At 42.0% G+C, this 18,642-nt stretch overlaps 1 protein-coding gene across 3 annotated transcripts in view; it reads left to right on the forward strand.

The window, feature by feature from the left end:
• The window catches only part of ckap5 (cytoskeleton associated protein 5), a 106,261-nt gene that overhangs the window by 63,485 nt on the left and 24,134 nt on the right, over nucleotides 1–18,642 (forward strand). For 2 of the 3 annotated variants that reach the window (XM_079681521.1, XM_079681519.1), the window contains 5 exons: nucleotides 5,942–6,135; nucleotides 6,225–6,397; nucleotides 11,036–11,059; nucleotides 13,578–13,751; nucleotides 13,846–13,966. In XM_079681521.1, the coding sequence (XP_079537647.1) occupies nucleotides 5,942–6,135; nucleotides 6,225–6,397; nucleotides 11,036–11,059; nucleotides 13,578–13,751; nucleotides 13,846–13,966 (686 nt within the window). The remainder of the gene's footprint in view (nucleotides 1–5,941; nucleotides 6,136–6,224; nucleotides 6,398–11,035; nucleotides 11,060–13,577; nucleotides 13,752–13,845; nucleotides 13,967–18,642) is intronic. The other variant, XM_079681520.1, reaches the window with a different exon arrangement.

Raw genomic sequence — 18,642 nt, forward strand, 5'->3', positions numbered from 1 at the left:
ACAGTATTTTCCAAATTATACAAGTATTAAGGTATTTATTTGTTCTTCAATAATTGGAAATGTATGTACATTTATATGTTTTGGCCCCACAAAAATAATACCTTATCAGTGCTGGCCCTCATGAGTCTTATGCTGCGTTCACACCGGACGCAATGCGAATATTCGCTTCGCTCTTATCGCATCGCTCTAAACCAGTGGTCGCCAACCAGTCGATCGTGATCGACCGGTCGACACGTGTGCTTGTGTCATTCAAGCTCGGCTCTGTGTGTGTGTGGCGATAGGCATTTAGTGTGATAGGGAGAGAGGGAGAGAGGGAGAGACCGGTGCTAGCGGGGACCATGATGTTAGCATCTGGTTAGCTAGCTGCACTAACGGACATGAGGAGCTGTTTCCACAACAAGCTGGAGGAGAGTCCTCTCCTGTCAGACTGAGGGGCTCAGGTGAGCTAAAGGACTCTTGAGTGTTGAGAACAGTTGTCACAAATTATTCAAAAGATTATTTCCGCGGCACACCTTCATATGATCATTATAGTTATACAAACAATAAGAGAATAAATGAAAAACAGGTATGAAATAGCCTATTATATGGCAGTAAAACAAGAATACAGTTTAATGTGATTTGTAAAATATCCATAAAGAAAAAGAAAATCTGTTTACAGTTCAGTTTTATATGGGTGCTGAGAGAGGTATCCATAGATCTCTTCCTGTTGCTTTCAAAGTGTACCAGATTGATGCTTTCAATTTCAATATTTAAAAAAAAATCTTCCCGGGGGAGCATCCCCCCGGGCCCCCCTTGAGGAGGTGAGGTCCGCACCCCAATAGAACTTTACCCCTGCCTATATGCCGTGAGCTGATTATGGAGCCTTCATTGTAACAGTAATTCAGATGCAATTAGCCTATATAAAAGGCCTCAAATTGGAAGCATTGTCTGGGCCGTCTTTTTCCCTCAATTCTGCAATAGGTAGATCTCGCCTTTCACCTAGGCCGAGGTCGGTGATCTTGGGCTTAAAAAGGTTGGTGACCACTGCTCTAAACGCTCGAGTTTCACCGCGGCTGTTAGCTGTGTTTGCTCGCATCATTCAAACAAGACGCGCTGGCAAGGGGGCTACAACTACAACAAAATGAAGATATTTTTCCGTGATTAAATGCTAATACACGTTTCTAAATTATGCCGAAGTAACAACATACTGATACCCGTTAGTAAAAACCAACCAGGCTAAGCTAACGTTGTATATCAGGGGGTCCGCGGGGTCTTAAAAAGTATTAAAGTTGATAAATCAATTTAGCGAAAACTAAGGCTATTAAAAACTAAACGGCATTTCCCAAGGTATTAAGAAGGTCCACAGCAACGACAACATGAAGCACCCTTTAATTTACTGCAACAACATGTCGGGGAAACCCCCTCAAGGCGGCCCCATGCATAGCGCGCTGTAAAATGCTGCTTCTTATTTTAAGTAATTCTCTCCGGTAGTCCACCAGCAGATGACAAACACCCACCTCTCCGCCTCTTCCAAGGAACGAGGTGACCGTGCGGCAGAGTTTTAGTTAGATTTTTTTCCGCCGGTCAACATGTCCGTTAAAGTTTAAATCTTCCGGACAAAATTAGAAAAGTGCCGGTCAAAGGTCTTCTTTGTTATTTATTGAGCTTTAAAACAAATGAATAACGACTCTATATAATCATATAAGGATAAAACACGGAGGACGGAGATCTCTTTTTCTCCCCCTCTTCTCCCCGCTGCAGCCTAGCAGCTGATCTCAAAGCACACTCCCCTCTCCTGCAGGGGGGCGTGGTCAGCTGCAGCTCACAGAGTCAGTCCCCTGCAAAAACAGAGCTGAAAAGAGCAAATGGAATAAAATGAGGCATGGCTAAAATGCAGGATCTGTTTGTTATTTTTGAAAAAAAAACTATATTTATATTCTTTATATACAGTGGGGCAAAAAAGTATTTAGTCAGCCACCAATTGTGCAAGTTCTCCCACTTAAAAAGATGAGAGGCCTGTAATTTTTTCTCAACTATGAGAGAATGAGAAAAAAACGGATATAAGAAGTGAGAGAAAATGAGGAAAAAATGAGAGAAAAAAAATCCAGAAAATCACTGTCTGATTTATTTATTTATTTTTAAATATTTGCAAATTATGGTGGAAAATAAGTATTTGGTCACCTACAAACAAACAAGATTTCTGGCTCTCACAGAACTGTAACTTATTCTTTAAGAGCCTCCTGTGTCCTCCACTTGTTAACTGTATTAATGGCCCCTGTTTAAACTCGTTATAAGTATAAAAGACACCTGTCCACAACCTCAAACAGTCACACTCCAAACTCCACTATGGCCAAGACCAAAGAGCTGTCAAAGGACACCAGAAACAAAATTGTAGACCTGCATCAGGCTGAGAAGACTGAATCTGCAATAGGTAAGCAGCTTGGTGTGAAGAAATCAACTCTGGGAGCAATTATTAGAAAATGGAAGACATACAAGACCACTGATAATCTCACTCGATCTGGGGCTCCACGCAAGAGCTCACCCTGTGGGGTCAAAATAATCACAAGAACGGGGAGCAAAAATCCCAGAACCACACGGGGGGACCTAGTCAATGACCTGCAGAGAGCTGGGACCAAAGTAACAAAGGCTACCATCAGTAACACACTACGCCGCCAGGGACTCAAATCCTGCAGTGCCAGACGTGTCCCCCTGCTTAAGCCAGTACATGTCCAGGCCCGTCTGAAGTTTGCTAGAGAGCATTTAGATGATCCAGAAGAAGATTGGGAGAATGTCATATGGTCAGGTGAAACCAAAATACAACTTTTTGGTAAAAACTCAACTAGACGTGTTTGGAGGAGAAAGAATGCTGAGTTGCATCCAAAGAACACCATACCTACTGTGAAACATGGGGGTGGAAACATCATGCTTTGGGGCTGTTTTTCTGCAAAGGGACCAGGACGACTGATCCGTGTAAAGGAAAGAATGAATGGGGCCATGTATGGTGAGATTTTGAGTGACAACCTCCTTCCATCAGCAAGGGCATTGAAGATGAAACGTGGCTGGGTATTTCAGCATGACAATGATCCCAAACACACCGCCCGGGCAACGAAGAAGTGGCTTCGTAAGAAGCATTTCAAGGTCCTGGAGTGGCCTAGCCAGTCTCCAGATCTCAACCCCATAGAAAATCTTTGGAGGGAGTTGTAAGTCCGTGTTGCCCAGCGACAGCCCCAAAACATCACTGCTCTAGAGGAGATCTGCATGGAGGAATGGGCCAAAATACCGGCAACAGTGTGTGAAAACCTTGTGAAGACTTACAGAAAACGTTTGACCTCTGTCATTGCCAACAAAGGGTATATAACAAAGTATTGAGATGAACTTTTGTTAATGACCAAATACTTATTTTCCACCATAATTTGCAAATAAATTCTTTAAAAATCAGACAATGTGATTTTCTGGATTTTCTTTTTTTCTCATTTTGTCTCTCATAGTTGAGGTATACATAGGATGGAAAAATTACAGGCCTCTCATCTTCTTAAGTGGGAGAACATGCACAATTGGTGGCTGACTAAATACTTTTTTGCCCCACTATAGGTATGGCCCTACAATATATTGTTCAAATATAGCATGATAGGTCCACTTTAACATGTAATCGCGCCGCCCACAAACATCTCATCGCGTCCGTTGTGAACGCAGCATTATGTGGTGAAGGAATCCAAATGCTTGGAGCGACTGCAAAATGTAAACCATTTGATCGGGCTAACTTTTCGTACCACATTAAAACTAACAACTAAAGCACTGTTTGAAAATGTAAAAAAATCCCCCCCTTCCCTGAAACTGCACATATAAATACATGTCCCCAGAGGACTCCTTTCACTGCCGCATCACTCGAGCGCTTTTTGCCACTTTGCGTTAACTGGATTTAGAGCGAAAATTTGCATCGCGTTACTCATGCGAGCTTGACCGAGGAATCATTTGTGTCCAGAGGTGGGAGTAAGTCCTACATGTGCAAGTCATGAGCAAGTCTCAAGTCTTGACCTACAAGTATCAAGCAAGTCCCAAGTCACTGTGGTGAGAGTCAAGCAAGTCAAGTCATTGCTCAGGTCAAGCAAGTCAAGTCATACGACATTCTGATAAATAAGCCCAGTTTCTGCATTTAAATTAGTTAAAAGACGGTGGTTATGAAAATGGATTCAACCCACACTATGATCTTCATTACATACACAGTTAATCATTTGAAATCTAATTTTAAACCGATGACAATCATATTAGATTCATATTAACCCCAGAACTGTAGACAATATAGCTAGGACTCAAAAAGTCTGTTCAAAAAGGCAGAATTCCTGGTAAGAAAATCATATATGGCATTTGCCATTACACATATTTAATTTAAATGTCTGTTAACACTAGAACCGCCAACAGCGTCAGCACCTACATAGATATCATTTTCAAATCCTTTAATTTGTTCTTCTTCATTTACTTATAAACTAAGTAGGACGATTTCAAACTCAGTTAATTGGGTTGATTTAGAAATGGCTTCAGTTTATCATCATAACAGATCAAAAAGTTCAAATTCATTTTTACAATAAATCAAGGAATGATGCACTTCTACAAACAAAAACAACATAATTAAAACATTAAACAAACTACTAAAAGTAGATGATCTACATTATTCAACAGTTTACAGTAACTTCTGATAATAACACAGGGGAAATAAACGAGGCATCTCTTTTCCTGTCTCTCTCTCCTGACAGCCCGTCAGTATCAGGGTTAGTCAAAAATGAATCCCTTGGCGGTTCTAGTGTTCATTTACCGTTTTGTCTTCTCTTTGCAATGTTTAATCGATTTGAAACCAAGTCTAACGTAGCTTAAACTTAACGTTAGTTTTCTAGCTCACACAAAACATTCACGTACCTTTCTCTGGTTTTTTTTGTAGTGACGAATGAAGTTGGATGTTGTGGTGGTCCTCTCACTGATCTTTATGCTGCAGACCTTGCATACCGCTGTTTTTTTCTTATTACAGTCATCGACAAAATAATCCTTGAATCCAAACTTGACTATTTTTGGAGTAACGCTAGCCGCTGCCATGTTAACTGACACTCCTGCCTTCTAGTGGGTTGCCAGGTTTCCGTGCATGGCACTATAATCACCCAATCACATTTTCGAAAAAACTAAACGTAATATCTCACTACAAAAACAAACGCAAATATTTCATTTGAAAAAGTCAAGTCATCTGTCTCAAGCTTACTGTAAGTCAAGTCTCAAGTCAAGAATACCAAGTCAAACTCAAGTATTTTATCAATGTTAGTCAAGCAAGTCTCAAGTCCAAAAATATGCGAGTCAAGTCATGTGACTCGAGTCCCCACCTCTGGTGTTTACTACTGTCACTCAAACTGCACTAGCGAGGAGGCGGGGCTCTTCTCAATGTATATACCAACAACAACATTTTCATATTTTCCTGTGATTTCATTGTAATACGCTTATCAAAATTATGCAGAAATAATAAACATAATGATATCAGTTAGTAAAAACAATGAAATAATCCTTTGACAAGTGTGCCTTATTTGGCAGGAAGGAAACGTTTTAAATGCGTGTATTCTCAATGGAGATTGGATCGGTCAGGCTAGGCTAAGCTACTGTTGTAGCTGCTCCGCCCACACCCAAAATAGCGACATACAAACCTAAATAAAGTAGTGACTTTATTTTCCATGCCATAGACAGTGTGGTTTGTACATTTATAAACACTGTTATTGGTCCAGTTTATGAACAAATATGAGGAACCATGGGCTCTGATGGCTATCACCCAGAGCCAATGGCTGCTGTTTGGTTTTCTGATTCAGCGACGACAGGCTAAGATTCTCACTGCTGATCCTTTTTTAAATGGAGAAAGACGGGGGGAGTAGAGTTCAGTATTGTATGAGAATTATTCAAACAAATGTTTATTTGGTTTCCTCCATGTCCTCAGAATGTCTGGAGGAGTTGGGTTGTTTGATAGAGGGCTATGGGATGAATGTATGTCAGCCGACTCCAGCCAAGTCTTTGAAGGAGATTGCCGTTCACATCGGGGACAGAGACACGTCTGTCCGCAATGCCGCTCTCAATACTGTGGTGGCTGTCTACAACGTGAGCGGGGACCAAGTCTACAAACTAATAGGAAATGTAAGATGGAGAAGATATCACTGTTATCTTTGTTGGGTGTCACATTACAACAACAACAACAAATCTAATATATTTGCAATCCTTCCCAGTTGTCAGAGAAAGACATGAGCATGCTGGAGGAAAGAATCAAGCGTTCAGCGAAGAAGGCTGCTGCAGCTTCTGCCAAGCCCAGCGCCGCAGAGAGGACCCAGAGGGAGCCCCCCGCTAACCCCAATGCCACCTTCCGCCGCAAGCCTGCACAGGAAGACCCCAACAAACTCAAGTAAGTCCCCTCTGAGTCAGGGCTGTCACTGTTAGCTGGACCAAAACAAGTTGGGAAGCAGTTGATACTTGCCGAGCACAAAATACAGCATCATTTTGAGAAACAAAATAATCAGCATGAGCAAGTTGTTCATTTCAAAAAGACATTCAAATCAATCGAGCGTATTTGAATTTCTTTCACCTTTTAAAAAAAATATATCCTCCAGCTTTTGGTTTTCCATCTGTACATCTTTCGCACGGATTACAATAATAAAACACTTGTGGGCTTTTTGCTCGCACGCCAAGCTGACACAATATAATTAGTTTTTTTTAGAATCTACAGTAAGCAGTTCTCTGGATATGTTTCTTTTGAGCTGGCATTGACGATATTGTATAAAGAAATTCTATAATGTATCTTAAAAAGCAACTTGCAGGTTTTTTTTATATACTAAATTTATGCTTAACCTTGCCTGAAAATTACACTTAGAAAAGTTAATTTAGGATTTTATATGTTTTACGAGACATAAGGGCAAGAATTCAGAGGGGAAAGGAGCTGTTTTGAGCTCTGCTACTAAAAACTGCTTCTTTTTTTTTCAAGTCATGCGTCAAACACGTCATATTATGTCACATGGGGGAGTTAACTTTCTCGGACTCGTTCTCTGCCCAATCCGTGGTAGTAGTTTGTAGTTGGTTTGAGCGGTTGTGATTTAGTGAGCTGGTAATTTTACATTGCATTTCACCATTTGTAATCATGGTTAGCTTGTGTTTGTGCAGGTTGCACAAACTCAAGCCTGTCAGGGCATCGAGTCCACAGTTTCCCTCACGGGTAAAGGACCGGAGCTAGCGTTCGTTCCTGGGTGCGTTGTGCATCCACCTCCCTGCAGCACATACTCCGTCTCCACAGCTTTATCAAGAAACCGTATTAAATCTCTCTCCCCCCGTCGCTGTTCTCTCTCTCCCCCCTTCGCTGCTCTCTCTCCCCTACGGTACACGGCACCGTAAGACTAGTGTGGAGTTGCATTAGGCAACGCTGTGGTGGCTGTACTGCTCCAGCCGTCTCCTTTGTGTTTGTTTGTTTCCCCCTGTCTGTGTTGTTTGTGTGGGCATGGTGGCTGTCACTCCTGGCTCCCGGCTCAACCTCCACTCACCTGCTGCAATCAGCTGTGCACCCTCCCCTCCCCGACTACACACCTGCTTTCCATCAAGCCATTTACAACGGCATATCAACGGAGGCTACACAACCTTTCTCCGCCAGATCGTCAGGTATCAGCCGTATCTCGCGTCTCCCCTCCAGTCAGCACCGTAGTGTGGAGTTTCATTAGGTAACGCGAGATACGGCTGATACTTGCGCTTTAGTTTCTGTTATGGATCAGTATCAACAGTCCTGCCAGTAACGTTGCTATATTATCAATACTACTTTAGTTATAGCCCGATATATGATTGCTAACTTTACAATGTTGTGATGTGACTGGCGTTAGCTAACATGCTAACGCCGGTCACTCACCAAGACAGCTGCTCTGTTCTCCACTGGTTCTCCACACACCAAAGCGCCATTTTTCTCCGATGGCTGTTATTTTTTCTAGTCCTTGGCTGCTCCTGGTCTCTTGGACGCCTAGCAGGCTCATAATTATAATCATATGCATTCGAATATATATTTTCAACCTCTTCTGTGTCAAAACTAGCATTACATTAGACCGGCCGCTCTCCCCCTTGTTTCCCCCATGTTACATCACACGCGGGAGGTCACGTGCAGAGGCTTTTTTATGCGGAAGGGAAAATGTCTTGCTAAAACGACGCCAGATGTCACTGTAGTGTATATTTCTGTATATTTTTGGGAAAATCTTGTGTATTAATAATTTTCTTACACATTTATTCACTGGTGTCTCTAACCTGCAAGTTGCTCTTTAAGGGCGCGTCACTGCGGCTCTCTATAAGGAGTGAGAGTGACGCGTAGCCAAAACCGGAAGCTGCATACACTCTGGTGGCTACCATTAGCAGCTAACTTTTGTGCTCCGATTTTTACATAAAAATGGAATTATGGATTATAAACAATTGCTTCAAAGCCACAGATACTTTATTTACCTATGGATCAACCGATTCAGCCGCGTTTTTTCTCATTCTAATGCCATTAAACACGTCTTTTGATCAGATTGACAGCTACGGTGAGACGATCTCCCGTAAAAGCTCCGTAAAGGTACGTGTTGTGATGTCTGTGTTTGCTTCCCCTGTCACGAGATCGGATCGCTTAGTGATGATCCTACTTAAATAATCTGTGGAATCTCAGCTTTAATCGGATATATTGTATGTACAGTTTCGATAAGTAATAAGGGTATCTTTATTTAGAATTCTGTGCTAAAGTGCGTTAGCATTTTTTTTTTTAAATGAATAAAACCGCACGTCCCTGCGGTGTGAATATCGCGCATGCGCGTATCGCGGTTATCGTCATGACACGATATATCGTTCAGCCCTATGCAGAAGTATTATTTTAAGCAATACATTAAGTTGACGAAACACTCGAATCCAATGTAATTAAAGTCAGATCCACTCGTGTCTTAGTGAGATCATAAACCTGTTCATGTATGCATTCAAACACTTTTTCTTTTACCACTTGTATTCACCTTGCAGGTGTGCATATATGGCTTTGATCCTGGATAAATTGTTTAAGTCAGGGATGTTTAAAGTTTAACTTCTTCATATTTGTCTAATATTATAGTTGACTTTTCATTCAGGAAGTATGACGCTGATCTGTCAGTGCGCTTCTCCATGTTTGTGATTGGTCAAATGTTGCTAACCCCGCCTCTTTAATGTGAACGCGCACCTAACTAGATGGGACACGGCTGGCTTGAGCGATCCATTTGATAAGCCGCGTCGTAGGACCGTTTAGCGAGAGCGCGTATGTTTTGGATTAGGCCAACCGGCTAACTCAAACATATCCAGGTTAGGTTGAACCGGCTTCGTCGTACAGTCCTCTGGTCTCTTGGCCTCCTAGCAGGCTCATAATTATAAGGTCGTGGTCTGTCATATGCATACGAATACACATTTTCAACCTCTTCTGTCAAAACTAGCATTGTGATCCATGTTTATTAATTAGGGCTGTCAGTCGATTAAAATATTTAATCGCGATTAATCGCATGATTGTCCATAGTTAATCGTGATTAATCGCAAATTAACCGCACATGTTTTATCTGTTCTAAATGTACCTTAGAGGAATATTTTTCAAGTTTTTAATACTCTTATCAACGTGTGTGTGTGTGTGTGTGTGTGTGTGTGTGTGTGTGTGTGTGTGTGTGTGTGTGTGTGTGTGTGTGTGTGTGTGTGTGTGTGTGTGTGTGTGTGTGTGTGTGTGTGTGTGTGTGTGTGTGTGTGTGTGTGTGTGTGTGTGTGTGTGTGTGTGTGTGTGTGTGTGTGTGTGTGTGTGTGTGTGTGTGTGTGTGTGTGTGTGTGTGTGTGTGTGTGTGTGTGTGTGTGTGTGTGTGTGTGTGTGTGTGTGTGTGTGTGTGTGTGTGTGTGTGTGTGTGTGTGTGTGTGTGTGTGTGTGTGTGTGTACTCCAGGCATATGCTGGAGCTGCCTGGACGCTGCAATCATGTTGCGCGCACTATCCGTGCTGACTTTTCCCACAATGTCCCACTGTCTGGCTACCTGCATAAAGTCAAGTGCTCGGCGCAATTGTCGGCGAAATGTCACTCCTCTGTTTTCATTTAAACAGCTCCTTATATTTAGCTCCAGATGCTAACAACAATACACGTAAGGTCTCTCACTCGCGCCACACATACACACACCCTCCCGGTCCTCCCGATGGCCAGTTGGTGGCTGCCGGTGAGCGTGGAAGTGTGGTCTACCGCAAGCGGACGGCGTTATTAACGCGTTAACTTGACAGCCCTATTATTAATACGTTAGACCGGCCGCTCTCCCCCATGTGACGTCACATGCGGGTTGTCTTTTTTTATGCAGAAGTAAAAATGTCTTACAAAAACGACGCCAGATGTCACTGTAGTGTATATGTATGTATATTTTTTAGAAAATCTAGTGTATACATAATTTTACTACACATTTATTCACTGGGGTCTCTAACCTGCAAGTTGCTCTTTAATGTTTTAATCCGAACTAAAACTCTACACAAACTCAATACTGATGTTTTCATTGTTGGTTGAATCAATCGAGCAGCCTACATTCAAAGCCTTACTGATGTAAAAATAGATGATCATTGGGTGGGAAATTGATTGATTGACTGTTATTGAATGATTATTTTCAGGCAGACCGTATCATGTTTCCAGATAAATGAACTCATCTTTTTCAAAAAATGTCTTGCATATTAATCAAATGTCCTGTACTAAACCCAACTTTTTCAAATTTGTATTCATTATCCATTCTATTGACAAACACACCAGTAGTGTAGTTCCCTTCATGCCATAAATCTTTTGAATGTTTGTCTTCTACTCAAACTAATCTGTCCTTCTCTTGTTGTATTTGAGTCATTGCATGTTGGATTGCTTTCACCGATACTCATTTTATTTCAAATGAAAATTGGCACATAAAGTCCTCTCCACAGTTTGGTGAAAACAACGTGTGTGTGTGTGGCTGACTGTCTTCTGCCTGTCTGTCTCTTAACCCTTCATCTTTCTTCCTGTGTGACTTCCTCTTGCTCTGCCTCCGGAGCAGAATCATGTATCGCACGTATAGGATGTGAGTACCTCCTTCCCCGCCTCTTCTACGTGTTGTCATTGTAACAACTCCTCTGAATGCAATCTAACATTCATCATTCATATGACTAATGGACCAAAAAGTTAGCTGTCACATTTGAGTTTTGGTCTTTCTTCTTCACATTGCAGGGAATCAGTGTCTGTTCCGGACTAATGTTCAAAATGTGCTGCTGTCACTTTGCAACGTGATTCATTCTTCTTCTTCCCTATCATCCCTTTGTCTTACTTATCCATGTTGTCTTAACTGTACCTGGAAATGAGATGAACTGTGCTCTGCTTGGTCTTTTATAATGTCAGCTACAAATATATAATGTTTTCTTGAAGAATCTGCCTTTTGACAGCTGCAAAAGGCCCATTACACCTAATAATGGTCACATACACTGAACAAAAATACAATAGCAACACTTGTTTTTGCTCCCATTTTTCATGAGCTGAAATCTATTTACACAAAAGGCCTATTCCCCTCAAATATTTCTCACAAATGTGACTAAATCTGTGTTAGTGCGCACTTCTCCTTTGCCAAGATAATCCATCCACCTTACAGGTGGGGCATGTCAAGCTGATCAGACAGCATGATTATTTTAAAGGTGTGCTCACAATAAAAGTTTTATCAGACCGTGCCACAGATGTCGCGGGAGCATGCAATTGGCATGCTGACTGAAGGAATGTCCACCAGAGCTATTACCATACCATAAGCCATCTCCAAAGATGTTTCAGTATATCCAACCGGCCTCACAACCACAGACCATGTGTAACCACACAACCAGAACCTCCACATCCGGCATCTTCACCTGCAAGATCGTCTGAGACCAGCTGATGCAACAATCGGTTTGCATAACGAAATAACTTCTGCACAAACTGTCAGAAACCGTCTCGGGGGAAGCTCATCTGCATGCTCGTCGTCCTGACTTGAATGCAGTTTGTCGTCGTAACCGACTTCAGTAAGCAAACGCTCACCTTCGAAGGTGTCTGGCACTTCGGAGAGGTGTTCTCTTCACGGATAAATCCCGGTTTTCACTCTACTTAACTCTATAAAGGAGATGTGTTGCACTGCGTGAGGCAAACGTTGGTCACACCAGATACTGACTGGTTTTCTGACACCCTACAGTTCTTACAGTAATAAATGTATCTTTTCAAAATAAAAGTGCACATTTTAGAGTGGCCTTTACTTGTGACTAGCCTAAGGCACATCTATGCAACAATCATGTTGTCTAATCAGCATATTGATATACCACACCTGTGAGGTGGATGGATTATCTTGGGAAAGAAGAAATGCTCACTAACAGTCAGACATTTTGTGAACAATATTTGAGAGAAATAGGCCTTTTGTGTACATATAAAGTCTTGGAACTTTGATTTCAGCTCATGAAAAGTGAGAGCAAAAACTAAAGTGTTTATATTTTTGTTCAGTGTATATCCTAAACCTTTATTATTTACAATTTCTATTGGTTTAATGCTGTCAAATCTGTACTAAAAGTGATGATACTGATATATGAGCTTTTAAATTGTATCAATCAAATTTTCTAATAAATCTCAGTTACCAATTCTGATGGGTTACTATGAACCCGGCTAGATCTACCAAGGCATTGCAAAGAGTTTGGTTCATCTAAACATAGTAATCATGTGGGTATCATGTGGGTGTCTTGTGGTGTGTTCAAACATAATAATAATACATGGGACTTTTATAGCGCTTTTCATGAAACTCAAAGACGCATGAAGTACATTTTTCACGCGACACAATTTGATGCCAGCCAAAGTGAGAAATTCACGCAGCTCTGTTTTCACCCACTGTTGTGATGCCCCTGACGTCATGAGGTTGTTACATTTCAGAAATGATAGCGGTATGTGCGCACCCAGCACTCTATGATAGTAACTTCTATGCACAAAGATCACTTGGAAATGTATTTGTAAAAACCTTAGGCTGATATAAACGATAACGTTCTTTGTCCTTATAATGTTTGTCTTTTTCCATATAGGTGTTTCACTCCTTTCTGAAGGAAACTAATGCTAAATGTTTGTTATAGATCAGTGCTGATCAGCTCTTATCCTGTCAACCCAACTGTAATTTGGATCAGATCAGGCTTCATATCACTCATATCAGTTTCTTCCAGACAGATCTTCATAACACTCAAAGCAGGGATATCCTGGAGTGTGAACATACGCTACAGATCAATGACTATATTTAAATGTAGTTAAACTCAAATGTATGTCTTATATTTAATTGTATTGATTTGTTTTATTGTACTTTTTTTTATAAAAGTTGCAATATGAAGATCACTGTTTGGAAGTCAGTATTTTATCCTCCTTTTTTGATTTGACCCTGAACTGAAAACATGTATTCATTACATATAAGAGATATATTCACTGCCACGGATTCTCAAATGAATAAGTCAAGGTTTGTGTCTGTCAGGACCCGAGCTAAAAAGCACTGATCTGCAATACAATCAACTAAATATACTGCCCCCCCCCCCTCCTATATCCCCATCTATCCTTCTATCCAGCCAAGCCCGTCAGAATGCCCAGCACAGCGAGTCCTCCCACCCCTCTATCCCAAAGGAGTTCCAGTTGGATCTGGACATGATCGAGATGGACCAGAGCAGAGTGTGTGAGCTGCCGGATCTGGTCCAACACAAGCTGGACGGGCTGCTGGAGCCCATCAAGATCCCTGAACCCAAGTAACCACCCAAATCATCTTGGCAATAATATTCTCAACTTTTGTGCTTCAGTGTACAATTCTGTCTGATTTCAAATATTTTTTGTGTTTTAAAGGATGCGTTCTGTCTCTCCTCACTATGATGACCTCCACAACAGCACGGCCTCCACCATCAACTTTGTTATCTCTCAGGTGGCTAGCGGGGACATTAACAACAGCATACAGGCACTGGCACAGGTATGGAAACATGAAAATGATGTCTAACATCTAGAAGCGGCAAAACTGCAAAAATCCTCATTCAAGGTTTTTATTTGTCATACGAACATAGCTACAGTGTAGTTATGAAGATTAACATTTTAGGTCACAGGCTCCTCCAACAGTGCAACCCAATAAAACAGATAAACATAAAAATATAGTGCAAGTACGGAAAATAGAAGTTGTAACAAGCCGTAGCGCTGACCAAACGCACTTAAAAAATAAATAAACACACTTTAGAAAGTCAGGCAACACTAACCAGGCTTCGTGTGATTCTGTTTATTTGTACCTTAACACCGTTCGGTGTTATTGATCATTGTGAAGAGCAGGCAGACTAGGGATGTTGAGATTCACCGATTCTTATCGGTGCACCGACATAAACGTGCAAGATGCGAGTGCACCGGTTGAAAGAGTGCACACCGACTACAGTTTGGGTTGAGCTCGCAATGCATCGATTGTAGCGTCTTTGAATAGTTTTTTTACCGATGCATTCATATAAAATCCCCTCATCCTGTCAGCACTCAGCAGAGACGATCTTTGATCTTTGCTTCGCACTATGGAGGCCGAGAGTCTCAGTTATCAACACACATGGAAGTCGAGGAGAAAGAGAAACACAGCGCACCGAAAAATACCTACAAATGAAACGTTTGGAAACACTTTAGATTTTTCAAGAAAGACGGTCAGCTTGAGAAATCGCTTGCAAATTGTCAACGATGCAAAGTACACAAGTAGTACGAGGAACTTAGCGACGCACATAAAGAGGCGATATGGGGTCTCCGGCTGAAAAGAGAAACCCGAAAGTTAGACATGAGTTAAATCACTCAGTGAGGTGTTCTGTCAGAGAGAGCGGTGTTTAGTTTACAGCAGCCTGTGACGGCCAATAACAGTTTAAATGTCTTCCTTACTGTAAGCAGTTATGAAAGAGCTGTTTGTGAAAGGTTATTTGTATTCTTTATTGTTCATACAGAAACCACTGCTTTCTGCTCACTGGTGAGTTAGCCTATGAATGAGTGTTAAGCACATCAGGCTTGCAGCTGTATGGGAATTGCACTAGGGTAGTTGTTATTTGCACATTGTTAATCATGGGCAATGCATCCTTAAATTGTTTAACTGTGAGGTTTTATACAATTGTACTTTACTCTGGAGAGTTTTTTAAGGTAAAAAAGAAACGGCATGATGGGATGTGCAGTACTAGTAGAGAGAACCAAATATGTAAAGCACTTTTTTGTTCATTTATGATTTGCTGCATATAAGGAATAAAACAAAAATCCTCTCGTAACATATTGAAGTATCATTATTTTGCATCGTGTTGAATCGCATCGCCCTGTATCGCATAATGTTGAATCAAATCGTATCGAACTGTATCGCAACAGGGGTTAATCGTATCATATCGCCTGGTGTTTCAAATGTATCGTATCATTGGCAACAAATCGAGATGCGCATCGCATCGGCCTCAGTTATGGAGATGCACATCCCTAAGGCAGACGTTTTGTTTGTGTTTGTATTATAGCATATATCGGATGGAATCAAAACATGGGCTGCACAGGTTGTCATGTCCGACTATCACAAGTAGAATCATAATGAAAAATACGCCGTTAAAATGTGCCACAATAGGATGGCAACAACAAGTAGTCAGTTTAGCTTCGGTTGCTATGCTAACATCACCCATTTTATACCAGAGAAACTTTAATAACAGCGCTGTGATGCCAAACAGCGTCAATTCATACTGAAACGCATTCACTTGGGGAATTGGGGATATGTATCAGCTGCTTGTGTGACAGTTAGGGCTGCAACTAACGATTATTTTGGTAGTCGACTAATCGGTCGATTATTTTTTCGATTAGTCGACTAATCTAACGATTATTTCTGTCACACCCTCCATCTCTGCTTCCTGTGGGCACGGCTCCTTTTCCGGGCTCCAGTGCATGTTTTACCTCAAGTCTGCACACCTGTGAATGTCACCCTGTTGTCCAGTCCCAGGATCAATTCAATCGCATTTTATTCTTGTCATTTCGCAGACCCTTGTTAATTATTATTTTAAGTTTGGAATTAATTACAGCGTCCATAAAGCTCTAGTGTGCTCTACTACGCTGTAAGCTTGGCGCTGTTTAGCAGCTCGTTGGTGGACACGCAGCCTCAACATAACTGAAATAGCGTTTGCTTAGCAAGCATTAACCATGAGACGTTCTGTTTTCCAACATGTAAGCTAACGTAAACATGACTATGGCTAACTTGCTCAAACTTACCCATGATCCAAAGTAGCAGTCCTCACGGTTCCAGGGTGCTTGCGTTTTAAATGCTCGTGCATCACTGTAGTGCTGCCGTGGAATGCCAATTCCCCTTTAAAAATTCTGCATTTCACTGACTTCTTTGGCTTGTCGTCTGTGAAATACTCCCACACTTTTGAAACTCTCGGTCTCGCTTTTTTGAGCTCTTCATCACCCTCATTCTCTCTCCTTTCCGCCATCGTTCGTATTCTTTCTTCTTTGTTGTTAGTACAGAATGCAGTCATGGCAGACAATGGAGAGTATACTGCCCCCAGCACTTCCTGTAGTGCATTGCAGTTACAAATGAACATTTGCGCAATTTTGAATTAACGTTACCGGCTCTCTGATTGTTTTTATACGACGCGTCGACACTAAAATTCCGCGTCGACAAATTTTTATGATCGACGTCGTCGATTATGTCGACTAATCGTTGCAGCCCTAGTGACAGTCAGACAGTGAATACTTTAGAGCGGCCGCTGCCATGAGTTAACGGGAGAATAAACTCCTGTGGAAGAGCAGCACTAGCACGGATCTAGAACGGGAGCTGCGTTGGTGTGAAAGGGGCATGAGTTTGATGGCCAGCTTGGAGGGCACAATGGTATTGAAGGCTGAACTGTAATCAATGAACAGTATTCTCACATAAGTGTTCCTGTTCCTCTGGTCCAGGTGTGAGAGGGCAGTGTGGATGGTGAGGGCTATGGCATCGTCTGTGGACCTGGTTGCTCTGTAGGCAAACTGCAGGGGGTCCAGAGAGTCAGGGAGGGAGGAGGTGATGAAGGGTTTCACTAAGCGCTCAAAGCACTTCATGATGATGGAGGTGAGTGCTACTGGGCGGTAGTCGTTGAGGCTGGTGATTTTTGTCTTTTTGGGGACAGGAACGATGGTGGAGTGTTTGAAGCATGTGGGGACTGCAGACTGCTGCAGGGACCTGTTGAAGATGTCTGTGAACACCTCTGCCAGCTGAACTGCACACACCCTGAGAACACGGCCAGGGATGCCATCAGGTCCAGGAGCCTTGTGTGGGTTAACCCTTTTTAAAGGATTTGCACACATCTGCCCTGTTTAATACAAAAGGGCAGGGCTCCTGGTCCTTCTCTGCCTCCACAGACTGGCTCAGCTCATATGGGAGAGATGAGCACGCAGCACCCCCCGCTGCTCCTTTGTAATCTGTCATTGTTCTTAGTCCCGCCCACATGTTCCGGGTGTTATGTCTCTGAAGTCAGACTCCACTCTGTCTCTAGGGATCGACCGATATGGCTTTTTCAAGGCCGATACTGATTATTAGTAATCAAGGAGACCGATAACCGATATTTTGAACCGATATACAGTGGGGAAAAAAAAGTATTTAGAAAGCCACCAAATGTGCAAGTTCTCCCACTTAAAAAGACGAGAGGCCTGTAATTTTCATCCTATGTATACCTCAACTATGAGAGACAAAATGAGAAAAAAAAAATCCAGAGAATCACATTGTCTGATTTTTAAAGAATTTATTTGCAAATTATGGTGGAAAATAAGTATTTGGTCAATAACAAAAGTTCATCTCAATACTTTGTTATATACCCTTTGTTGGCAATAACAGAGGTCAAACGTTTTCTGTAAGTCTTCACAAGGTTTTCACACACTGTTGCTGGTATTTTGGCCCATTCCTCCATGCAGATCTCCTCTAGAGCAGTGATGTTTTGGGGCTGTCGCTGGGCAACACGGACTTTCAACTCCCTCCAAAGATTTTCTATTTGGTTGAGATCTGGAAACTGGTTGGCCACTCCAGGACCTTGAAATGCTTCTTACGAAGCCACTCCTTCGTTGCCCGGGCGGTGTGTTTGGGATCATTGTCATGCTGAAAGACCCAGCAACGTTTCATCTTCAATGCCCTTGCTGATGGAAGGAGGTTGTCACTCAAAATCTCACCATACATGGCCCCATTCATTCTTTCCTTTACACGGATCAGTCGTCCTGGTCCCTTTGCAGAAAAACAGCCCCAAAGCATGATGTTTCCCCCCCCATGTTTCACAGTAGGTATGGTGTTCTTTGGATGCAACTCAGCATTCTTTCTCCTCCAAACACGTCTAGTTGAGTTTTTACCAAAAAGTTGTATTTTGGTTTCACCTGACCATATGACATTCTCCCAATCCTCTTCTGGATCATCTAAATCAGGGGTTCCCAACCTTTTTCACCCAGGGCCCCCCCAAATGACTCCTGTTGGAATTTGCGACCCCCCAACACACACACATACACACACACACACACACACACACACACACACACACACACACACACACACACACACACACACGGCAACAGCGGTAATTAAAGTTTAAAAGTCTAAAAAAAGCTACAACTACTGTCACAAACTGGATGAATGTGAAGTATTTTGTTAAAGGAGGATGAAAG

Source organism: Notothenia rossii (assembly GCF_949606895.1).
Source record: "Notothenia rossii genome assembly, chromosome: 5".
Lineage (NCBI taxonomy): Eukaryota > Metazoa > Chordata > Actinopteri > Perciformes > Nototheniidae > Notothenia > Notothenia rossii.